This window comes from Heteronotia binoei, chromosome 5 (assembly GCF_032191835.1).
Source record: "Heteronotia binoei isolate CCM8104 ecotype False Entrance Well chromosome 5, APGP_CSIRO_Hbin_v1, whole genome shotgun sequence".
Classification (NCBI taxonomy): domain Eukaryota; kingdom Metazoa; phylum Chordata; class Lepidosauria; order Squamata; family Gekkonidae; genus Heteronotia; species Heteronotia binoei.
The window spans coordinates 167,047,647-167,068,375 of record NC_083227.1 but is presented as its reverse complement, the minus strand read 5'-3'; the positions used below and the strand labels follow the sequence as shown (position 1 = coordinate 167,068,375).

The window sequence follows — 20,729 nt, the reverse complement described above, 5'->3', positions numbered from 1 at the left end:
TTTATACTAAAATTCTGAGATAGGTTTCACCAACTGAAGCTTTGATCCAACCAAAATTATTATCACAGAACATGATACTTACCTACAGGCCTCAGATTCAGTGGGAGCTCACAGGGGTGCAGCTCCTGAACCTTTCTGAGGGTTCCTCATTTTGATATGTTTGAATAGTAGCAAACTATTCATTATAATCTATAGGCTAGAAACTTGTTAAAACTAACAGTACTATTATGTATTTTAGTGATGCAGAGGAAAACGATAAATGCTTCCATGTTACTTTTACCTGTTTTCCCTTCCCGTTCTGTATTCCCTTACCCTTCCACTTTTAAAATTTTTAATAAAATATATATAATTGAATACTAATCAGGGCTGACCCCACTTAGCTTCTGAAGAGATCAGGCTAGCTTGCACTATCCAGAGCAGGGATTACTCAGGAATAGACTTCCTCCAGGACCTTTTGGATTTCTTTCCCTTTCTCATTGTTTTGCTGTTTTTTGACGTCTTCACATTCACTGGAGAAACAGAAGGAAGGTTTTGGCAATAACAGAGGTTCCACCAAACAGAGCAGAGGTTCCACCCCACCCACCCCAAAAGGGTATTCACCAGAGAGAAGCGGGGGTGGGGGGGAGATGCTTTCTTTGTTTCCCCGCTCTGTAGGGAGCAAAGGAAGGATGTTGGGGGAAATGTGAGCTTGCAGTGAATTTAATGCTACTCCCTTCACCAGCTTGCAGAAAGCCAGATGGTGCTGCAGATAGGATGCATGGAGACCTAACCTTGCTTCTCCCTATGCAGGAGACCAGCTTAGTCTCTGGGTTCGGCAATGACTGTGACGTACACAGCCCGTGTGGCCAATGCCCGATTTGGTGGTTTTTATAAGCTGCTGTTGCTCTGGCGAGGAAGCATCTACAAGCTGCTCTACAAGGAGTTCTTCGTCTTCTTTGTCTTATATGCGGGACTCAGTGTCACCTATCGGTAAGTGGATGTATTGGAGAGCCATGGTCACATCTGTGGCAAACGTTGACTGAGATATTCCATCACTGCCCAAAGACTGGTGGGCACATCCCCTGTTCGATCCAGTTACCCTTCAAACAACTCCGTAGAGCAATGCAGATTTCCCAAGATAGTTTATTTCTAGTGGAACGGAGGGAGGGTGTGAAATGTATAAATATGGCACTCCTCAGGCCATCTCCACCCATCTCCACCCTTTTTTGACAACAACTATAATTACGTTGTTTCAGACTGATCTGGAAATAACCAGCCGTCAGTCAGAGCCTAAGAGAATGGGCTGTTCCCCCACCCCTCGGAAGGCTTGGTTACATGGTAGTTCCTGGTCCAATTTCATTGTGCTGTTAAAGAAGAAGAAGAAGATGATGATATTGGATTTATATCCCGCCCTCCACTCCGAAGAGTCTCAGAGCGGCTCACCATCTCCTTTCCCTTCCTCCCCCACAACAGACACCCTGTGAGGTAGATGAAGATATTGGATTTATATGCTGCCCTCCACTCCAAAGAGTCTCAGAGCGGCTCACAATCTCCTTTACCTTCCTCCCCCACAACAGACACCCTGTGAGGTAGATGAAGATATTGGATTTATATGCTGCCCTCCACTCCAAAGAGTCTCAGAGCAGCTCACAATCTCCTTTACCTTCCTCCCCCACAACAGACACCCTGTGAGGTAGATGAAGATATTGGATTTATATCCCGCCCTCCACTCTGAAGAATCTCAGAGCGGCTCACCATCTCCTTTACTTTCCTCCCCCACAACAGACACCCTGTGAGGTAGATGAAGATATTGGATTTATATCCCGCCCTCCACTCCGAAGAGTCTCAGAGCGGCTCACAATCTCCTTTACCTTCCTCCCCCACAACAGTCACCCTGTGAGGTGGGTGGGGCTGGAGAGGGCTCTCACAGCAGCTGCCCTTTCAAGGACAACCTCTGCCAGAGCTCTGGCTGACCCAAGGCCATGCTAGCAGGTGCAAGTGGAGGAGTGGGGAATCAAAACCGGTTCTCCCAGATAAGAGTCTGCACACTTAACCACTACACCAAACTGGCTCTGTTGAAATTTAGATGTGTTGGTAATGAGGGGTAACATGTGAAAGCATCTTCAGGCTTTCTGTTTAATGCGGGCTGTAAAGTTCTACCTGTTTGAGTTCCAATTCTACCCCCATCCCACACCTGTTTTTCAGCATCAGGCTATGTGACATGGTTTACCACTCTGCTACCTGACTATTTTGGCCCAGCTTAAGTTTCACACTGCAATATATATTTTTAAGAGCTTCCACATGGCATCACGGTCCTTCATGCACCTTCTAGTTCAGGGGTGTCAAACTCATTTGTTAAGAGGGCCGGATCTGATATAAATGAGGCCTTGTTGGGCTGGGCCATGTCAGGTTGGACCCGGCCATGTCGGGCCAGGCCATGTGTACACCTATTTAAGATTAGGGGGCAGAGATATAAATTTTATAAAGGATACAGACAAGTATTTTTTTTAAAAAAAACTTAAAACATGCTTAAAACATTAGCACTCATTGGTCTTAAATGTGCTTTCTTTGTATTTCTCCCATGGGATCCAGGGAACTGGGCAAAGGAAGCTCTGGCTCTTTTCTTCCTTCCCCAGGAAGGGGAGGAGCTTCAGTCAATAGAAGGAAGAGAGGCTTGGCTCAGTAATTCTGCTGTGCGATTGAGAGAGTCTGGCAAAGCAAGCTCTGCCTTCCCTCCCTTCCTCCCGAAGAAAGGTGCCTTAGCCAATGGAGAAATAGAGGTTTTGCTTTGTAGCTCCTGTGCAATTGAGCAAGCTTTGCAAAGCAAGCTGTCATGCAGAAGGAAGCAAGAGAGAGGGAGAAGGAAGCAGATAACATCCAGTTGCTCAGGAGCCTGATAGGAGCTCTCCGGGGGCCTGATTCAGCCCCCGGGCTGCATGTTTGACACCCCTGTTCTAGCTTTTCTCCTTCTTGGCCACTATTTTTTGTAATGTGGAATGGCTGCCATGTGGATGGGAAAGTGCAAATTTTTCCCAGTCCCATTAGCATCAGCGCTGTTTCCCATCCCTCAGTCCTCTATGGCTGCCATTCTCCTTTCCCTGCACTACCAAAGGGCTTTTAAATGTTTTTTTTTCTTGATTGGTCATTAATTCATTGCTAGCAATATGTAGGGAGTGACGTAGGAATTGGAGTCGGAGAAAGGATATGGAAAGACACCATGGGCATACACTGTTGCTGCTACAAATGCATTTGCAGCAGCGGCAAAAGCCAGAGAATACATTTGTGAATTATACTGAATTGGCCTATAAAGGTTATTACTGGCTACTCAGGCTGGCCACTGCTCTCCAGGGCTCCAGGTGAAGGTCTTTCATGTTCCCAGTGCTTTTTTAATTGGAAATGTTGGGGACCTTCTGCATGCCAAGGAGATGCACTACCAATGAGCCATGGCTCCTTCATGTGGAAACAGCCTCAGTATCAAATCAGCTTCTAGGCAGGGTCGTGCCACGAGGCTAGGGTTCCCAAGTCCAACCCCCAAAATATCTGGGGACTTTGGGGGTGGAGCCAGGAGACAATGGGGTGGAGCTAGGGGGAGGGGGGGAAATGGCGAGCCGCCCCTGCGCAGCTGACGCCTCTTCTCTGCTCGCCGTGGCTGCTCCTCCGAGATGGGCTCAGCCTGAGCCCATCTCGGAGGAGCAGCCACGGCGAGCGGAGAAGAGGCCACCGCGCCGCTGCCACCTCGCCCGCTCCGCCTCTGGGGTGGAAGCGGAGGGGAGGGGTGGAGGCGGGCCGGGGGCATGGTGAGCCACGAGTCCGGGTCCTAGAACTGCCCGGATTCGCGGCTCGCCATGCTCCTGGCCTGCCTCGCCCTCCCCTGTGCTGTTGCCGCCTCTTGGCTGCTCCTCTGAGATGGGCTCAGCCTGGGCTCATCTTGGAGGAGCAGCTGCGGTGGGAGGGGAGGGGGCAGCAGCAGCGCGGCACGGCGGCCTCGCCGGCTCCGTTATGCGGTGGCTGGCCATGCTCCCCGGCGCCATTTCCACCCACTTCCGTTTTTTGGGGGAGCGGGGGAAGAGGGTGGAAATCCTGGGGTCCCCCGCCAGGGCGGGAGGATTGGAAAGCCTACACGAGGCAGACTAGGTGATTGCCTAGGGCATTAGCTTTCCGGGGGTGCCAAACTGGGCACCCCCCCATGTGACTCGGTGATGTTATCCATGTGTGGGGGGTGCTAGAAGTTAGCCTTGCCTAGGGTACTGGACAGTCTAGGGCTGGCCCTGCTTCTAGGTCTAGGACAGCAAATTACCATGAGCACCACTCATTGCCAATAGAAGTGTATGTGGTACATGTTCCTATTTTTGCACATGTGGGTGACGTGAGTCCTTAGCTCCTGGCATTCGTGTTTTGAAAAACACTACTGTGAGAAGTCTTCTCAACATTTATGTTCGGGTCCATCCGATTGTTTCCCGACAGCCATGGTTTCCATTCAAAAGCTTGTACTTGCTCTTCAGGCAAGAACATAAGAACATAAGAGAAGCCATGTTGGATCAGGCCAACGGCCTATCAAGTCCAACCCTCTGTGTCACACAGTGGCAAAAAATGTTATATACACACATACACTGTGGCTAATAGCCACTGATGGACCTGTGCTCCATATTTTTATCTAAACCCCTCTTGAAGGTGGCTATACTTGTGGCCGCCACCACCTCCTGTGGCAGTGAATTCCACATGTTAATCACCCTTTGGGTGAAGAAGTACTTCCTTTTATCCGTTTTAACCTGTCTGCTCCGCAATTTCATCGAATGCCCACGAGTTCTTGTATTGTGAGAAAGGGAGAAAAGTACTTCTTTCTCTACTTTCTCCATTCCATGCATTATCTTGTAAACCTCTATCATGTCACCCCGCAGTCGACGTTTCTCCAAGCTAAAGAGTCCCAAGCGTTTCAACCTTTCTTCATAGGGAAAGTGCTCCAGCCCTTTAATCATTCTAGTTGCCCTTCTCTGCACCTTCTCTAATGCTATAATATCCTTTTTGAGGTGCGGCGACCAGAACTGCACACAGTACTCCAAATGAGACCGCACCATCGATTTATACAGGGGCATTATGATACTGGCTGATTTGTTTTCAATTCCCTTCCTAATAATTCCCAGCATGGCGTTGGCCTTTTTTATTGCAAACGCACACTGTCTTGACACTTTCAATGAGACTTTTCTCTTGCATGAGTGTGACCAGATGGAGCTTCGCAAGCTTGCCCTTGGGTGTACACGTGGGTGTGAGAAGCCTGCTGCAAGCACACACACCCTCTTAATCCTTGTCTCCTTCTTATTTCCCACCTACAGCTTTGTCTTACGTGAAGATCAGAAACAGTATTTTGAAAAGCTGGTCATTTACTGCGACAACTATGCCAATCTCATTCCCGTCTCCTTTGTTTTGGGTGAGATGCTTGAACAACGGTCCCCTTCTTATAGGAGCAGCGGTTCCACCTTGATGCATGTGCCCCCATCCAACTCCATCTGTCAGAGCAGACAATGGAAACTATCTGAGCTCATTTCCCTCTTTGCTTGCTGCATGGGCTAGGTGGGCAGGCAATGCTGGACAACCTTCTAAGTGTAGAAGCAGAGAACAGCTTCTGGTTAGGATATGAGTTATAGTAGGCTATCAAGGTGGGGCACGGCGGTGGGGAATATGGGCTGTGTCTGAAAACTGGGTGGAGTATGGATGGTTAATGTATGTGTTAGTCATGTGTATAGGAAGAGGTGCTGGAGCTCAACGCAATTTGAAAGCAGCGTCCTGTACCCATGTCGCTGCCGGCTACTGTGTGAAGCAGGATGCTGGACTTTCCTGTTCCAACCGAGTTATTCTTAGTCCTGCTCAAAACTGTGTGAAAATAGTGCCCTGTATCCAGCAACATCTGTTTTCTTAATCTTGTATTTATTTTATTTATTTATTTATTACTTTATATTTATATCCCGCCCTCTCCGCAAGCGGACTCAGGGCGGCTTACAATATCATAAAAACAATCGATTCCATAAAAACATATAAAACCATAATACATTTATCAGGTTAAAAACTATTACGCTATCTCAGTCTAGTCTGGCGGTATTAGGTTCTGACTATGACCACCAGCTTCTGACTATGACCACCAGCTATTTTGGGACTGACTTCGGTTCCTCAGTGAAAAGGGAAAGGAGCTTTGTAAATGTTCAGATGCACTCTTACTATGGGGTGTGTTTCCAAGACTGAGTTTTAGATGGCAGAACAGGTCCTGGGGCTGAGTCCAGGCCTTTAACGTGAGCCCTCAAGTTAGTTCAGATCAGATCGCTTGGCTGCTAGGGGGCCAAGTTTTATTGCAACCCTCCCTGTCTCCTGGGCTCCTTCAGGCTTCTATGTGATGCTGGTGGTGAACAGGTGGTGGAGCCAGTACACCTGCATGCCGATGCCGGACAGGCTGATGTGTGTCATCTCCGGGGCTGTGCATGGCACTGATGAACGTGGACGGCTTTATCGGCGGACGCTCATGCGGTACAGCAGCCTATCAGCAGTGCTGATACTGCGCTCAGTCAGCACTGCTGTGTTCAAGCGCTTCCCTACCATTGACCATGTGGTGGAGGCAGGTGAGTGCTTCACTGACAAACTTTCTTCCCACCAAGAGAAATGTCATTACAGGGATGGGAGTGCTGTGGGAAAGGTGGTAAGGTGACAGCTTTAGACCTTTGCCCCCCAATGTTAGGGCTGCTCTGATAGCAAGGTTTAAAAACCTGTTTTCTAATAGCGATGCTCAGAACACCTTATAATCTGGTTATGTCTTGCTGATGAATGCTGTTAATACAGGTAAAACAAGTGCAGTTAGAACAGGTGAATGATAATAGCTTGTAAGTCGAATGTATACTTCAGGTAGCACCAGTCAAATTATAAAGAAGCAGAAAATGCAAAAATAGAACTTAACTATCACTTGTGGAAAGAGTAGCCAGATGAATAAGAATGAGTAGAGACCTGTAACCATCCTTGAGTAAAATCCTGCCCCTGTCCCAATGTCTCCTAGGGGCCTGTTGATAAGTGCATTGGGAATGGTGTGCTTGGAACTTAACTCCCAGGCATGTGTGGACACAATTTCAATCAGGGCTGTGTGGAGATTAAGTTTAACCTCCCCACCACCATCCCATCCCATACTGTCTCCCAGCAGCAGCCCTAGGAAGCTGCTGTTTGCCCAGCTGGAGAAACTTACATGTAGCCCATCATTGCATGTAGATTTCCCTAACGGAAAAAAAATACTAGATCCCTGGTGTCCTTTCAGGGGGTGGGGGCAGGGAGGCTGTTAAACCCCTTCTCTCCATGCAGTATGGTCTGGATTCAAACGAGACCCTGGAATGTTTGAAGTAAGTGATATCTGGTATACAAAAAGAAGAGAAGAAACACCCCGCAGGGGACAGCAAGAAGAAAGGCCAGTTTGACAGGATAGTGAGATCAGCACCTTCTTTCCTGGGAAGGAGGGTTATCAGCTTCCAGGTGGCACCTGGAGATCTCCAGTTGTTACAACTGATTTCCAGATTATCGAGATCAGTTCCCTTGAAGAACATGGCTTTGGAGGGTGGACTCACTGGCATTATACCCTGTTGAGGTCTCGCCTGTCCTCCAACCCTGCTCTCCTCAGGTTCTATCCCCAAAATCTCCAGGTATTTTCCCAATTCAGAACTGGCAGCCTTATTGATAAGTGTCATTCCTTGTCTGTTTCTAGATTGCTATTCTTAGGGCAATATTTTGCTTCTTAGAAGTCGCACAACTCACAACTCTCTCTCTCTCTCTCTCTCTCTCTCTCTCAGCTAGTGATGTAGCTAGAAATCTATCTCTGCTCTTTATTATCACTATAATATAGTGGGTTCAATGCAATGAAGAGGCAAGGTGGTAATGATCATAGCTCTTTTTATTATCACAGCATAGTATGGGGCTGTGCTCTAAGACTGCCTAGCGGGCCAACAGAACTCAAGGTTCCTGCGCTAGCATGCTATTGGACCATGCAAACCAGCAGGGGGCCTGTGATTGGGGCAGGACAGTAGGGATTTGGCTCCTACTGTCCATTGTTCCCAAGTCCCCAAACTCAGTCCTACAGGCTCCAATGAGCCAGGCAAGAGCACCATACATCATACACCTTTCAGATCATATATACAACAATCATGTATGTTAATTCCTGAATAAAACTTTCTCTATACTTAGATCAATTTGTTCAGCACTACTGTGTAATCATTCAGACCCATGAAAACTCAAACACCCGAGTGGAAATAAATGTTAACTTTTATTAATGACTACTCAAAATACACCATGACCTACCTAATTAAAGAGAAAAGTCAAGTACTAGAAAAATTTAAGACACACGCCGGTGATTAGTATCAGATTCTAAAGAAAGCCAGGAGTAATCCAGATTGATAGTGGAGGGGAATACACGGAACACGAGATGACAAATTAGTTGTCAGAACAAGAAACATAGCAGCAACTTACAGCCCTATACGTACCAGAAAACAATGGCGTAGCAGAAAGAAAGAACTGCGCTCTCACTGAAATATCCAGATTATGTCCCTTGAGGCAAAGCTACCTGACAAGTATTGGGGAGAAGCAATCAACCTACGTACAAAACAGTCTACCTACTAAAGCTGCACTTGGTACACCATTTGAACTGTGATATGGGCACAAACCTGGCTGGAATAATCTTACAGCAGAGAAGAAGACATATATGTTGGCTATGCACTGGGGAGCGAAGGATACAGACCCCTCAACCTAGAGACGGTGGCTGGTCTCTTTCCTCCAAGCAGGTTGGGGCAAAGGGTGGTGCTTGAGGGAGAGTTATCCCAGTAACACCCACTAGAGTGTGGTGTGCTGCAGGGAGTGATTCTATCCACAAGGTTATTTAACATCTATCTGTGCCCCCTTGCCCATCTGAAGGTATGGGCTAGGCTGTCACCAAAATGTGGACGACACCCAGCTCTATCTGCTGGTGGACACTGCTTGGACTCCGCCCCAGAAGAATTGGGTGGAGCACTACAAGCTGTGACTGATTGGTTGAAACAGAGCTGAATGAAATTGAATTCATTGAAGATGGAGATCCTGTACTTAGGCTGTGGGGGACTGGGATCAAGAATCAGGCTCCCAGCCTTCGATGGGGCACCATTGGTGCCAGCACCAGAGGTAAAGAGCCTGGGGGTGTTCCTGGATGCCTCATTGGCTATGGAGGCCCAGGTATCCGCCACTGCCAGGTCTGCCTTCTTCCATCTGAGATGGATCTGACAGTTGATCCTATATCTCACCCCCCATGACTTGGCCAGAGTGACTCATGCAGTGGCCACTTCCAGGTTGGATTATTGTAACTCTCTCTACATGGGGCTGCCCTTGACTCAGCTCTGGAAACTGCAGCTGGTGTAGAACATGGCGGCTCAGGTGCTGGCTCCGTCTATGCAGACGTGGGTCCACCCTGTGCTGCACGAACTGCACTGGCTGCTCATTGAGTACCAGATCAAATTAATGATGCTTAGGCCCGGCTTGGCCACTAGGCAAACTAGATGGTTGCCTAGGGCGCCAGCAGGGTGGAGTCTGCCTAGGGCACCATGCGCCCCTGGGACAGTGCTGAAGATGCTGGTGTTTACCTTCAAAGCCCTATATGGCCAGGGGCCAGTATATCTTCTGGACTGCCTCTCTCCATATGAGCCCCGTAGGTCCCTATGATCAGGAGCCTAGCATCTTCTGGTGGTCCTTGGCCTCAGGGACATCTGACTTGCCTCAACTAGGACCAGGACCTTTTGGCCCTGGCCCACACCTGGTGGAATAAGCTTCCATTGGAGATCAGGGCCTTGTGGGACCTGTTTCAGTTTTGCAGGACCTGTAAAACAGGTCTTCCCCCAGGCCTTTAGTTGAGGCAGCAGATGTCTCCTAGCTATTAGACCTCCCCTTAGGTCCTAGGGGTCCAAATGGTCAGCTGAAACTGAATCCGTTGAAGCACAAATTACTGTTTCTGAATTCTCTGGATGTTTTAATGTAATTATTTTAATAATGTTGTGTTTGAATTGTTTATTTATGATGGAACCTGCCCTGAGCCTGCTTGCAGGAAGGGCAGGATATACATTTAATAAAATAATTTTTAAGTGGTCATGATCTGCAATGTGATCACACTGGTGAAAGGAAGAAATTAAACAATATGGAGAAAATGGACACCAGTAAAGCTACACCAAAAGAGAAAAAAATGAAGTACAGCAAATAGAAACAGTGAATCTGAGCATGATGGGCAACAAACATAACACAGCAGCAGAATTTTGTAATTTATTGTGTTGTGCTGGGGTCTTGTTGCCTGAGCTTGAGACAGGCACTCCTTGCAAATCCTGAAGCCTGGAAGAACTGGCCAATCAGGATGCTAGGCATATAACAACTTGTAACAAAGAGATGCAAATGAAGGATTCTGGAGTGAGCCAATAGGAGTAACTGTTGCCTGCTAGGGGGGCGTGGTTAACCATGGCCAGATTGTATATATGAGTGAAGCGCCTGTGCTGTTTGTGACTATTTCTTCTTACAATAAACTGTTCTTGGTTGATTCAGAGCTGGCTGAACTCACTTTATTTCAATTTATTTATTTATTACATTTTTAGGCCGCTTTTCCCTGCAAGCAGGACTCGGGGCAGCTTACAACAGAGTTAAATACAATAAATACATTATTAAAGCTGCCAATAAAATAAACAATAAAAATACCAACAATAAAACAATCCATTCCAAGATTGCAGAAATTTCAGCTTTCACACGCTTCCTAGGAGGTTGTGGACAGCGGAGAAGATGAGAGCGCCAGACTACATGTCCCATCGTTCTCCTCAACCAAAGACCTGGCAGAACATCTCTCCCTCACATATCTTTCAGAAAGGTAGTAAATCCCGCAGGGCAGATATTCTCTGGCAGAGAGTTCCACCAGACAGGAGCCGAGGCCAAAAATGCCCTTGCCCTGGTTGAGGACAGATGGATCTCTCTTGGCCCAGGGACCAGCAGAAGATTTTTAGTACCTGAGCATAATGCTCTATTGGGGGCATATTGAAAGAGACAGGTATGCCTGTTCCTTATTGTGAATGGCCTTAAAGGTTAGAACCAACACCTTGAACCTAGACAAAAATAAGGGGATGCAGAGGGACGGTGAGGGACGGTGGCTCAGTGGTAGAGCATCTGCTTGGGAAGCAGAAGGTCCCAGGTTCAATCCCTGGCATCTCCAAAAAAGGGTCCAGGCGAATAGGTGTGAAAAACCTCAGCTTGAGACCCTGGAGAGCCGCTGCCAGTCTGAGAAGGCAATACTGACTTTGATGGACCATGATGATGATATACTCTGATTCAGTATAAGGCAGCTTCATATGTTCATATGTTCAAGTGGTCAGATATTCAATCAGATCAAACAAAGCAGTAATACCCAGAAGGCTTTCCTCTCTAACAAAAGCAGAAGTTACACCTGAACCCTCCACAACATGGGAAGATATAGCAAGAATATATGCAAAAGATGCAGAGAAATGATGAAAAGCTGCAGAAGCAGAAACTGAAATCAAATGCGAACGCTTACAAAACTTCTGCCAGGGAAGAAGGCAGAAGAATGCGAGTGGATCTTCAAAACTACGCATGATACAGAAAGGGAAGTACAAAGATACAATAGCGGATAAGTTGCTTAAGGATACTCTCAGAAATATGGAGAAGACTACGATGAAACCTTTGCACTGACTGGGGAACCCTAAATCAGACTTTTCCCTGCAGCCGCTGTGGCCGGACCTGCCTGTCCCACATTGGTCTTGTCAGCCACCAGCGAGCCTGCAGCAAACGTGGACTATTGCACCCTTCTTAAATCTTCGTTCGCGAAGCCAAGCCGAGAGACTGGGGAAACACACAGATCTGTAAGAGTTAGCTACCTTGATCACAATGCAGTCTAGATTAAATGTTTTTGATTTAAACAAAGGAGTTATGAAATCAGTTGGAGGGGGGGGGGAGTGCTTAACTTTTGCTGGATCATGCATCATGAGTTTCTATCCCTGCCCACGTAATATACATATTTAACTCAAATGTAACTTCCAATATTTTGCAACTTTCTGTACTAGCAAAATTCTAAGCTCTCATACAGAAGAAACAAAGCTGGTATTGGTGTAAGCAGAGAAAGAGATGTTACTCTCCCAAACTATCCCCAGCTCCTATTCAATAAACTAAACCGAATAAACATTGTGAAAACACATGACTGAACATACTAAATGGATATAGGGTCATGCAGTCTTTGTCATTCTCCCCAACTGCTCTTTGTCTCTGCTTTCCAGGGTTTATGACACGGGAAGAGCGCAAGAAATTTGAGAACCTGAACTCTTCCTACAACAAGTACTGGATCCCTTGTGTCTGGTTCACAAACTTAGCAGCACAGGCACGCAAAGAGGGCCGCATACGTGATAATAGTGCCCTCAAACTGCTCATGGAGGTGAGGCTGGGATCTCCATCATGTGAATCTGTATGGTTTAGCAGTTATAATGCTGAACTAGGGGCTGGGAGACACAGGTTCATACTCCTGCCAGGAAGCTTGCTGGTTGACCTTGCATCAGTCATTCTCCCTCAACCAAACCTTTCTCAGTATTGTTGTGAGAACAAGAAGAAGGGTGAATTATGTACACTGCCCTGAATAGCTACCCTGTTGTGTTTGGTGTGTCCTGAATGAGGGTGTGGCTTCCTTGTCTCCTTTGGCCTATCTTTTCCTTTGACTCAGGCTGCCTTACAGGGCGTACTGAGTATTAGAGGAAACATGGAAAACCTTTAGCTCAACAGATGTGTCCATGCCTTGTGTTTAGTAATGTTTGCTGTCTTTGTTCAGGAACTGAACGTTTTCCGAGGCAACTGCAGCATGCTCTTCCACTATGACTGGATCAGCGTCCCACTAGTCTACACACAGGCAAGTTAAGGACCTCACTGCCCATCTGTGACTGGTCTCACACATCTTGTGAAGCAGCTCCAGCTTGTGTGTGTTCTTTTCCACCAGGCTGGGGGTCCTGTGGATATGTTGGAAGCGATGTTTGAGTTCATGTGTTTCTTCTCTGCTAGTGCTTCCTAGGGTTCGACTCAAGAAATGCCTTGGGGACTTTGGAGGTGGAACCAGGAGCAAGGGGGTGACAAGCACAATTTAATTCCAAAGGGAGTTCTGGCCATCACATTTAAAGGGACCAGACACCTTTTCAATGCCTTGCCTCCTTTTGGAAATAATGGATAGGGCCACCTTCTTTTGGGGCTCATAGAATTGGACCCCCTAGTCCAAACCTTTTGAAACTTGGGGAGCGCTTTGCGGGGGGGGGGGGGCACCAGATGCTATGCTGAGGATCTGGTGCCTCTACCTCAAAAAAACAGCCCCTCCCCAGACACCCACACATTGGTTCTTCATTAAACTCTATGGGAACTGGTCTCCATAGGGTATAATGGACTGCCCAGCAGACAGTCCCCCTGCCCACCCCGCTTTTGATAACCCTGAAGTGGGGGAGGCCTTCCAAATTGCAGGGTCCCCTGCCCCCGACTGGGAATTGGCAGTCCTAGTGCTTACAGAGGCTGAAACTATATGATAGTTTATCTAGGCAATGTTTTAAAACAGGGGTGTCGAACTCATTTGTTATGAGGGCCAGATCTGATATAAGTGAGACCTTGCTGGGCTGGGCCGTGTGTGGACCTATTTAAGATTAGGTAGCAGAGATATAAACTTTGTAAAGCATACAGACAAACGCAATTGAAGATATTTTTAAAAAACTTGAAACAAGCTTAAAATGTTAGCACTCAGTCTTAAAGGTGCTTTCTTTGAATTTATCTCATGAGATCCAGGGAACTAGGCAAAGGAAGCTCTGGCTCTTTCCTTTCTTCCCCAGAGTATGGGGGGAGGAGCCTCAGCCAACAGAAGGAAGAGAGGCTTGGCTCAGTAGCGTTGCTGTGAGATTGAGAGAGCCTGGAAAAACAAACTCTGTCCTCCCCCTTTCCTCCCCAAGGGAGGAGCTTCAGCCAATGGAGAAAATAGAGGTTTTGCTCTGTAGCTCTTGTGTGACTGAGCAAGCCTTGCAAAGCAAGCTGTTATGCAGAAGGAAGCAAGAGAGAGGGAGAAGGAAGCAGATGACAGCCAGTTGCTTGGGGGCCTGAGAGGAGCCTTCCGGGGGCCTGATTTGGCCCCCAGGCTGCATATTTGACACCCCTGTTTTAAAAGATCACATAAAAGTAGGGGCAGGGTGGAAAGGCCACGTAAGAAAAGATCAACATGTGGGAGAGGTGCTAAGGGTTTTGGAGCCACATGGAGAGAAAATTAAAATTACCTGGGAAACACTTATGCAGGAGAATTGATATACGGGGAAAAGGGTTGAACAATTCCCTCTGACACATCAGTTGTGCCCCCCACATGTGTTGCACTTCCTCTCACAGAGCCACATCACTTTTATCATGGCTAGAACTGGCTTCAGAGTGAAGTAGGCAGACTCCAGGAACCTTCCCTCATTGATGATGAAGCCGTTGCCACATGCTGAGCTATAGCTAATGTATTCTTCTCTGGAAAACTCAGCCATTGATTTAGGTCTGCTTCAGCTCATTACACCAGAAATGACATATGGAATAGCGATGCACAGGCCTTAGTGCTGTGTGGGACAGATGAGATTCAAATCCCCTACGCTGCATGCTTGTTCAGAATAATTACTATTCTGTTGTTGTGTGCCCGCGATCGCTATCATATACTTCTGATCAATTTCTGCAGATTAGTTACCTTTAACGGACACAAATCATCTTTGGATTAAAAACTTGGAATTGTTCCTACTGTTTCCACATTTACTTGGGAAGCGGCATTTCTAAATCGTATTAGTGATTCTCTATGGAATGTGGGACACTGGCCATTTGAGATTAATCAAGAACGTGAAGATGTGATCTTGTGCATTAATTCAAAACAGAGAATTCTTCTATATAAACAAGGGCTGGAAAAGTGTTAAAATTCATTCTATCACTACTGCTTAGCAACACTAAACTACACGTACAACAAAACCGATTGTGTGTTAAATGCTAGGATGAATGGCGTGATCTTGACTCACTCTTGCATTCATCCAAACCCACACAGGGCAGGGAAATCTTGAAAACAATGCTCCTGGGATGCTGTCACCCCAATCTGTTGGAGAGCCAGTTTGGTGTAGTGGTTAAGTGTGCGGACTCTTATCTGGGAGAACCGGGTTTGATTCCCCACTCCTCCACTTGTACCTGCTAGCATGGCCTTGGGTCAGCCATAGCTCTGGCAGAGGTTGTCCTTGAAAGGGCAGCTGCTGTGAGAGCCCTCTCAGCCCCACCCACCTCACAGGGTGTCTGTTGTGGGGGAGGAAGATAAAGGAGATTGTGAGCCGCTCTGAGACTCTTCGGAGTGGAGGGCGGGATATAAATCCAATATCTTCATCTACCTCACAGGGTGTCTGTTGTGGGGGAGGAAGGGAAAGGAGATTGTGAGCCGCTCTGAGACTCTTCGGAGTGGAGGGTGGGATATAAATCCAATATCTTCATCTACCTCACAGGGTGTCTGTTGTGGGGGAGGAAGATAAAGGAGATTGTGAGCTGCTCTGAGACTCTTCGGAATGGAGGGCGGGATATAAATCCAATATCTTCATCTACCTCACAGGGTGTCTGTTGTGGGGGAGGAAGGGAAAGGAGATTGTGAGCCACTCTGAGACTCTTCAGAGTGGAGGGCGGGATATAAATCCAATATCTTCATCTACCTCACAGGGTGTCTGTTGTGGGGGAGGAAGGGAAAGGAGATTGTGAGCCGCTCTGAGACTCTTCAGAGTGGAGGGCGGGATATAAATCCAATATCTTCATCTACCTCACAGGGTGTCTGTTGTGGGGGAGGAAGGGAAAGGAGATTGTGAGCCGCTCTGAGACTCTTCGGAGTGGAGGGCGGGATATAAATTCAATATCATCTTCTTCAGTTTTATTTGCTGTTTGTCCTGCTTCCACAGGTGGTCACTATTGCTGTATACAGCTTCTTTGTAGCTTGTCTCATTGGGCGGCAGTTCCTTGACCCAGCCAAGGGTTATACAGGACACAATCTAGATCTGCACATCCCTGTTTTTACCTTGCTGCAGTTTTTCTTCTATGTCGGATGGCTCAAGGTATGATAGCTTTAGACGTGGATGGGGCAGGGGAAACCAATCAGGTGATTCAAAGGTGTCAGGAATGGTTGCCATGTTTGTTATCACACTGTTGTGGCAACAAACAAGGCAAGCGGAGGGATGACTTAACATATAACCTAGAAGGCGAGTCTCCTCCTTCCTGTGAATATGCATCTCTTATAGGTGGCTGAGCAACTCATCAACCCTTTTGGGGAGGACGATGATGATTTTGAAACCAATCTACTGATTGACAGGAATTTGCAGGTGAGTCCACCCTTCTGCTCAGAGCCAAAGCAGCTCTGGTAAGCAAAAGATCATCTCCATTGTCCATTAATTACAAACTCGCTAGTTCTCAGCTCTCAGCCACTGGCCTTGTCCTCTCTTGCTTTTAAGAGTCTCTCATGGAGTCCTCCTTTTGTTCCCAGGTCTCCATGATGGCTGTGGATGAGATGTATGGGGATCTGCCCCTCTTGGAAAAGGATCGGTATTGGGATGCCTCAAATCCTCGAGCCCCATACACAGCAGCCACTGTTTCCATGCTGCATCAACCATCCTTCCAGGGATCCACCTTTGACATAACGTAAGTGCTAGAAGGCACAAAAAGGACCTACCATTATTAAGCTGCACCTTGCCAGAGGCTGAGCACGTTTCAGAGAGCTCTTAGAGAGAGTGGATAAGAAGTGCTATAAGGGTGAGGTTTGACTTTCTAAACAGCTGGGGAAGTTGCTGAGAATTTCTGAGTTTTTGTGACTGTGTAATTGCTGAAAATTCTGAGTTTGTGGTTGCTGGGAAATTCTGTTTGTTTGGTTTGAGTGGGCTGAAGGTGATTGTTGCTGATTGATTAGGAGTGGCTGTGTTCCTGGGGCAGACTGAGGCCCCACCCTCTTTGCATTATTAAGCTACGCCTTTCCAGAGGCGTGAGCCGAAGGGCAAGAGCTAAAGGGCTCTGTAAGGACCAGGAACCCAGATCCCTATTTTCGTGTTCCCAGTAAGGTAAGTAGACTCTCCAGGAGGAGAGCCACATAAACAAACAGGATTTAAAAGAGGACTATATATTTAAAAAAAGCTATCATGAAGGTAGAATGCCAGCAGGGGGGTGGGGCTTTCCAGTGTTTTGCACTGAGTGTCACATGTATGACTATCTGCCCACAGGACAGAAGTCTTGAGTGTGTGCTCGATGCAAGGAGCTCCTGGTACTCAGGGAACGAGTTTGTACCCTTGAGGACGAGGTGACTGACCTGGAGAAGCGGAGACAGTCAGTTAGGCACTCAGAGAAGACTCTCGGGGACATATTAGATGAGCCCCACTCTGAACATGGCAGCCCCGTTGCTGCCAGGGAGCATGAGGGTTGAGAGGGAACAGGGCACCGTGCTGAGGATAAGGGGAATGCGCCCTCAGAAGGGACCTCTTCTTCAGTTGGTGAGTGGGGATCCTTTCACGCCAAGGAACCATCTCTGGGCAGGGAGTGGGGGGGGGGTCTTGGTAGCTGGTGGTTCGATCCTTAGGCAAGTAGACAGCTGGGTGGCAAAACCGCATACTGACTGTACGGTGACTTTCCTGCCTAGTGCGATGGTAGCGGACATTACGCGTGTTGTAGATAGGCTGATAGACAGTGCTGGGGAGGAGCCAGTGGTTGTGGTGCATGTTGGCACCAACGATGTGGAGAAATGAAGTTGTGAGGTCCTGCAGGAAAAATTTAGGCTGCTAGCCAGGAGACTGAAGGTCAGGACCTCCAAGGTAGCCTTCTCAGAAGTACTACCTGTTCCACGTGCAGGGCTGGAGAGACAGGCACAAATTAGAAGTCTCAGTGTGTGGATGAGATGATGGTGTAGGGAGGAAGGGTTTAAGTTTGTTAGGCACTGGGATACTTTCTGAGACAAGCGGGAGCTGTACAAAAGAGACGGTCTCCACTTGTCCCCAGATGAAACCAGGCTGCTGGCACTTAAAATAAAAAAGGTGGCAGAGCAGTTTTTAAACTAAAACTTGGGGGGAAACCGACAGGAGATGAAATGTCTCTGGTTCGGGAGGACTCATCTCAAAGAGGTGAAGGGTTAGCTGTTATTTTTCTACTAGGTAATGGATCAGAGTTGTCCACCAAGATGGTAACAAACAGTATGGAGTGTCTGCCAAAGTCTCGAGGCAGCAGGAGGAAGGTTGCAGGCCTAACTTGCCTGGGAAATTATAGAAGTTTGTATACAAATGCTAGAAGTGTTCGAAGTAAAATTGGTGAGTTGGAATGTTTAGTGTTGGGGAAAAACATAGACATTGTGGGAATTTCAGAAATTTGGAATGAGGAGAATCAGTGGGACATGGTGATTCCTGGATATAAATTATATCAGAAGGATAAGGAGGGAAGGGTTGGAGGTGGGGTGGCTCTGTATGTCAGACAGGGTATACGGTCCAGTAAGACTGAGGTCAGAGAATTAGATTCCCTTCTAGAAATGCTTTGGGTTGAAATAGAGGGCCCAAAAGGAAATTTAACTATGGGAGTTTGTTATTGCCCACCAAATCAAAAGATAGAGGATGATTGTAATATGATGGAAGGATTAAAGATAGTGGCTAAACCTAAAAACTGTGTCATAATAGGTGATTTTAACTACCGGCAGATTGATTGGGTCACTATGTGCTCAGGTCAAGAGAAAGAGATTGAGTTTCTAGACGCTTTCAATGTACTTCTTCACTGAAAGGGTGATTAACATGTGGAATTCACTGCCACAGGGGGTGGCAGCGGCTACAAGCATAGCCAGCTTCAAGAGGGGATTGGATAAAAATATGGAGCAGAGGTCCATCAGTGGCTATTAGCCACAGTATATTATTGGAACTGTCTGGGGCAGTGATGCTCTGTATTCTTGGTGCTTGGGGGGTGGTGGGGAGGGAGAGCAAAGTGGAAGGTCTTCTAGACCCACTTGTGAACCTCCTGATGGCACTTTGTTTTTTTTTTTTTTGTTGGCCAGTATGTGACAGAGTGGTGGACTGGATGGGCCACTGGCTTGATCCAAGATGGCTTCTCTTATGTTCTTATGTACCCTAAGAGCTGTCCTGCTGGATCAGACCAGCAGCCCATCTAGTCCAGCATCCTGTCTCACTCAGTGGTCAACCAGAGGTTGAGGCCTTCCCCTGATGTTGCCTCAGCACTGGTATTCAAAGGTTTACTACTTCTGAATATGAAGGAGTTTAGTCAGCATGGCTATGGGGAACAGAAAAGGAATACATTTTCATGGCTTTGTGTAGTAGACAGAGAAAGAAGGAAGGCATTGGGGCAGTTACCATTCAGAGTAAGAGCAGCTGGCATTTCCCTCACACTGTGTCTGAGATAGGAGTCACGTCTTCTTGCATGATAGCGGCTTGAGAACACATCAACTTGGTTCACCAGCTAGGGTAACTGTTATACTACAGCATGTTTAAGCACACCTGCCTTCTTACTGCAAACTGGAGCAGCTGAGCTGGCTCTCTTTAATATCTCTTCTTGGTTTACAGCCTGGCCAAGGAAGATATGCAGTTCCAGCCACTAAAGGAGATTCCCGAGGGCCTTGACCACAGCCGCCATGTACCTGCTCACCTCCTGAACCGCTTCCTTTCCACAGCCCCTGCACCTAGTGGCTTTGGACGCCGACTGTCTTTGTTGAGGCGCAAGAACAGCTGCGTCTCTGAAACATCCACAACCTACAGCTGCCTCTGTCAGGACACACAGACCATGGACTGCAGCTGTGGGCCTCCAGGGCAGTCTCTGCCTGTCAACAGTGTCCACTTTGAGGGAGATGGGGAGCCTGGCCCTGATGCCGCTGATCCACCCACAGACATGCAGGATGACCTCCCTGAGGCCCACAATGACAGGCTGAATGACCCAACTCACAGCTTGCTGAGTCACACAAAGGCTCACAGCCAAGAGGCACTCTCCCTTCTGGATACATCTGTTCCAGCTGGTGCTTCTTCTCAGCCTCTCCCAGACCATGGCCCTTCGGATACTGCCTTCTTTCACATCCCAAAGGAGATCCCCAGCAAAAGCCTTCCCTCAGCCAGCTACCCTCCCTGGCTACAGAGTCCCATCGAAGAGGAAAATGTGGCATGATTTAATACTTCAGTCTCAACAGATCTGACCGATGCTATTATCAAGGGCTGTCCGATATAATTATGGTACCACCGAGTTCAGAGCCATCAACATCCAGGGGACCAGTGCAGTTAGACTGAGCCCCCTTAGCAGCTGAAAGTGCAATGAAATTTTAATTTCTGACCAGTGCCAAAATATCTCAAAGGAAAGCCAAAGATGCTTGTAAAAAAAGCCACCTGCACTGGGCACCTATCTCTACTGGCATATTGTGGCATAGGCCAACAGCATGAGACGCAGCATAGTAACCTGATTTTTCCTCTTTCCAGCAACGAAGACCACTTTACACCTGCAAGTCCTGAAGTGGTCAGAAGGGCTGCTCTTGCAGTTTCCATTCTGTCCCAGGCCTATGCAGGGCTGGTCATTGCTTCTTAATTTTTCCTTTTGTCCAGTAATGAGATGGTGGGGAGAGGGAAGAGAAAGAACGGCACTGACTCCGGAAACCCCCACCCCCATCTTTCTCTGTGGATGCGTTTAACACTTTCATTGATTTAAAATGGATTTTTTCCCTAATGCCT

The 20,729-nt window shown here is 47.5% G+C and overlaps 1 protein-coding gene across 1 annotated transcript; it reads left to right on the top strand.

Annotated features, from left to right (window-relative positions):
• The first annotated feature begins 753 nt into the window (after window positions 1–753).
• BEST2 (bestrophin 2) lies at window positions 754–20,252 on the top strand. Its single transcript, XM_060240655.1, has 9 exons — window positions 754–969; window positions 5,310–5,404; window positions 6,351–6,584; window positions 12,276–12,430; window positions 12,818–12,895; window positions 15,954–16,106; window positions 16,290–16,370; window positions 16,532–16,686; window positions 19,584–20,252. The coding sequence occupies exons 1-9, from the start codon at window positions 818–820 to the stop codon at window positions 20,173–20,175; spliced, it is 1,695 nt and encodes a 564-aa protein (XP_060096638.1). The 5' UTR covers window positions 754–817; the 3' UTR covers window positions 20,176–20,252.
• The last annotated feature ends 477 nt before the right edge of the window (window positions 20,253–20,729 follow it).

What these genes read in the sequence shown, in the direction of transcription:
- BEST2 (XM_060240655.1), top strand. Translation starts at nt 818, where the DNA reads ATGACTGTGACGTACACAGCCCGTGTGGCCAATGCCCGATTTGGTGGT. An exon ending in TCCCGTCTCCTTTGTTTTGG is followed by an intron (nt 5,405 to 6,350) that starts GTGAGATGCTTG and finishes GGGCTCCTTCAG; the next exon opens with GCTTCTATGTGATGCTGGTG. An exon ending in TGATTGACAGGAATTTGCAG is followed by an intron (nt 16,371 to 16,531) that starts GTGAGTCCACCC and finishes TTTTGTTCCCAG; the next exon opens with GTCTCCATGATGGCTGTGGA.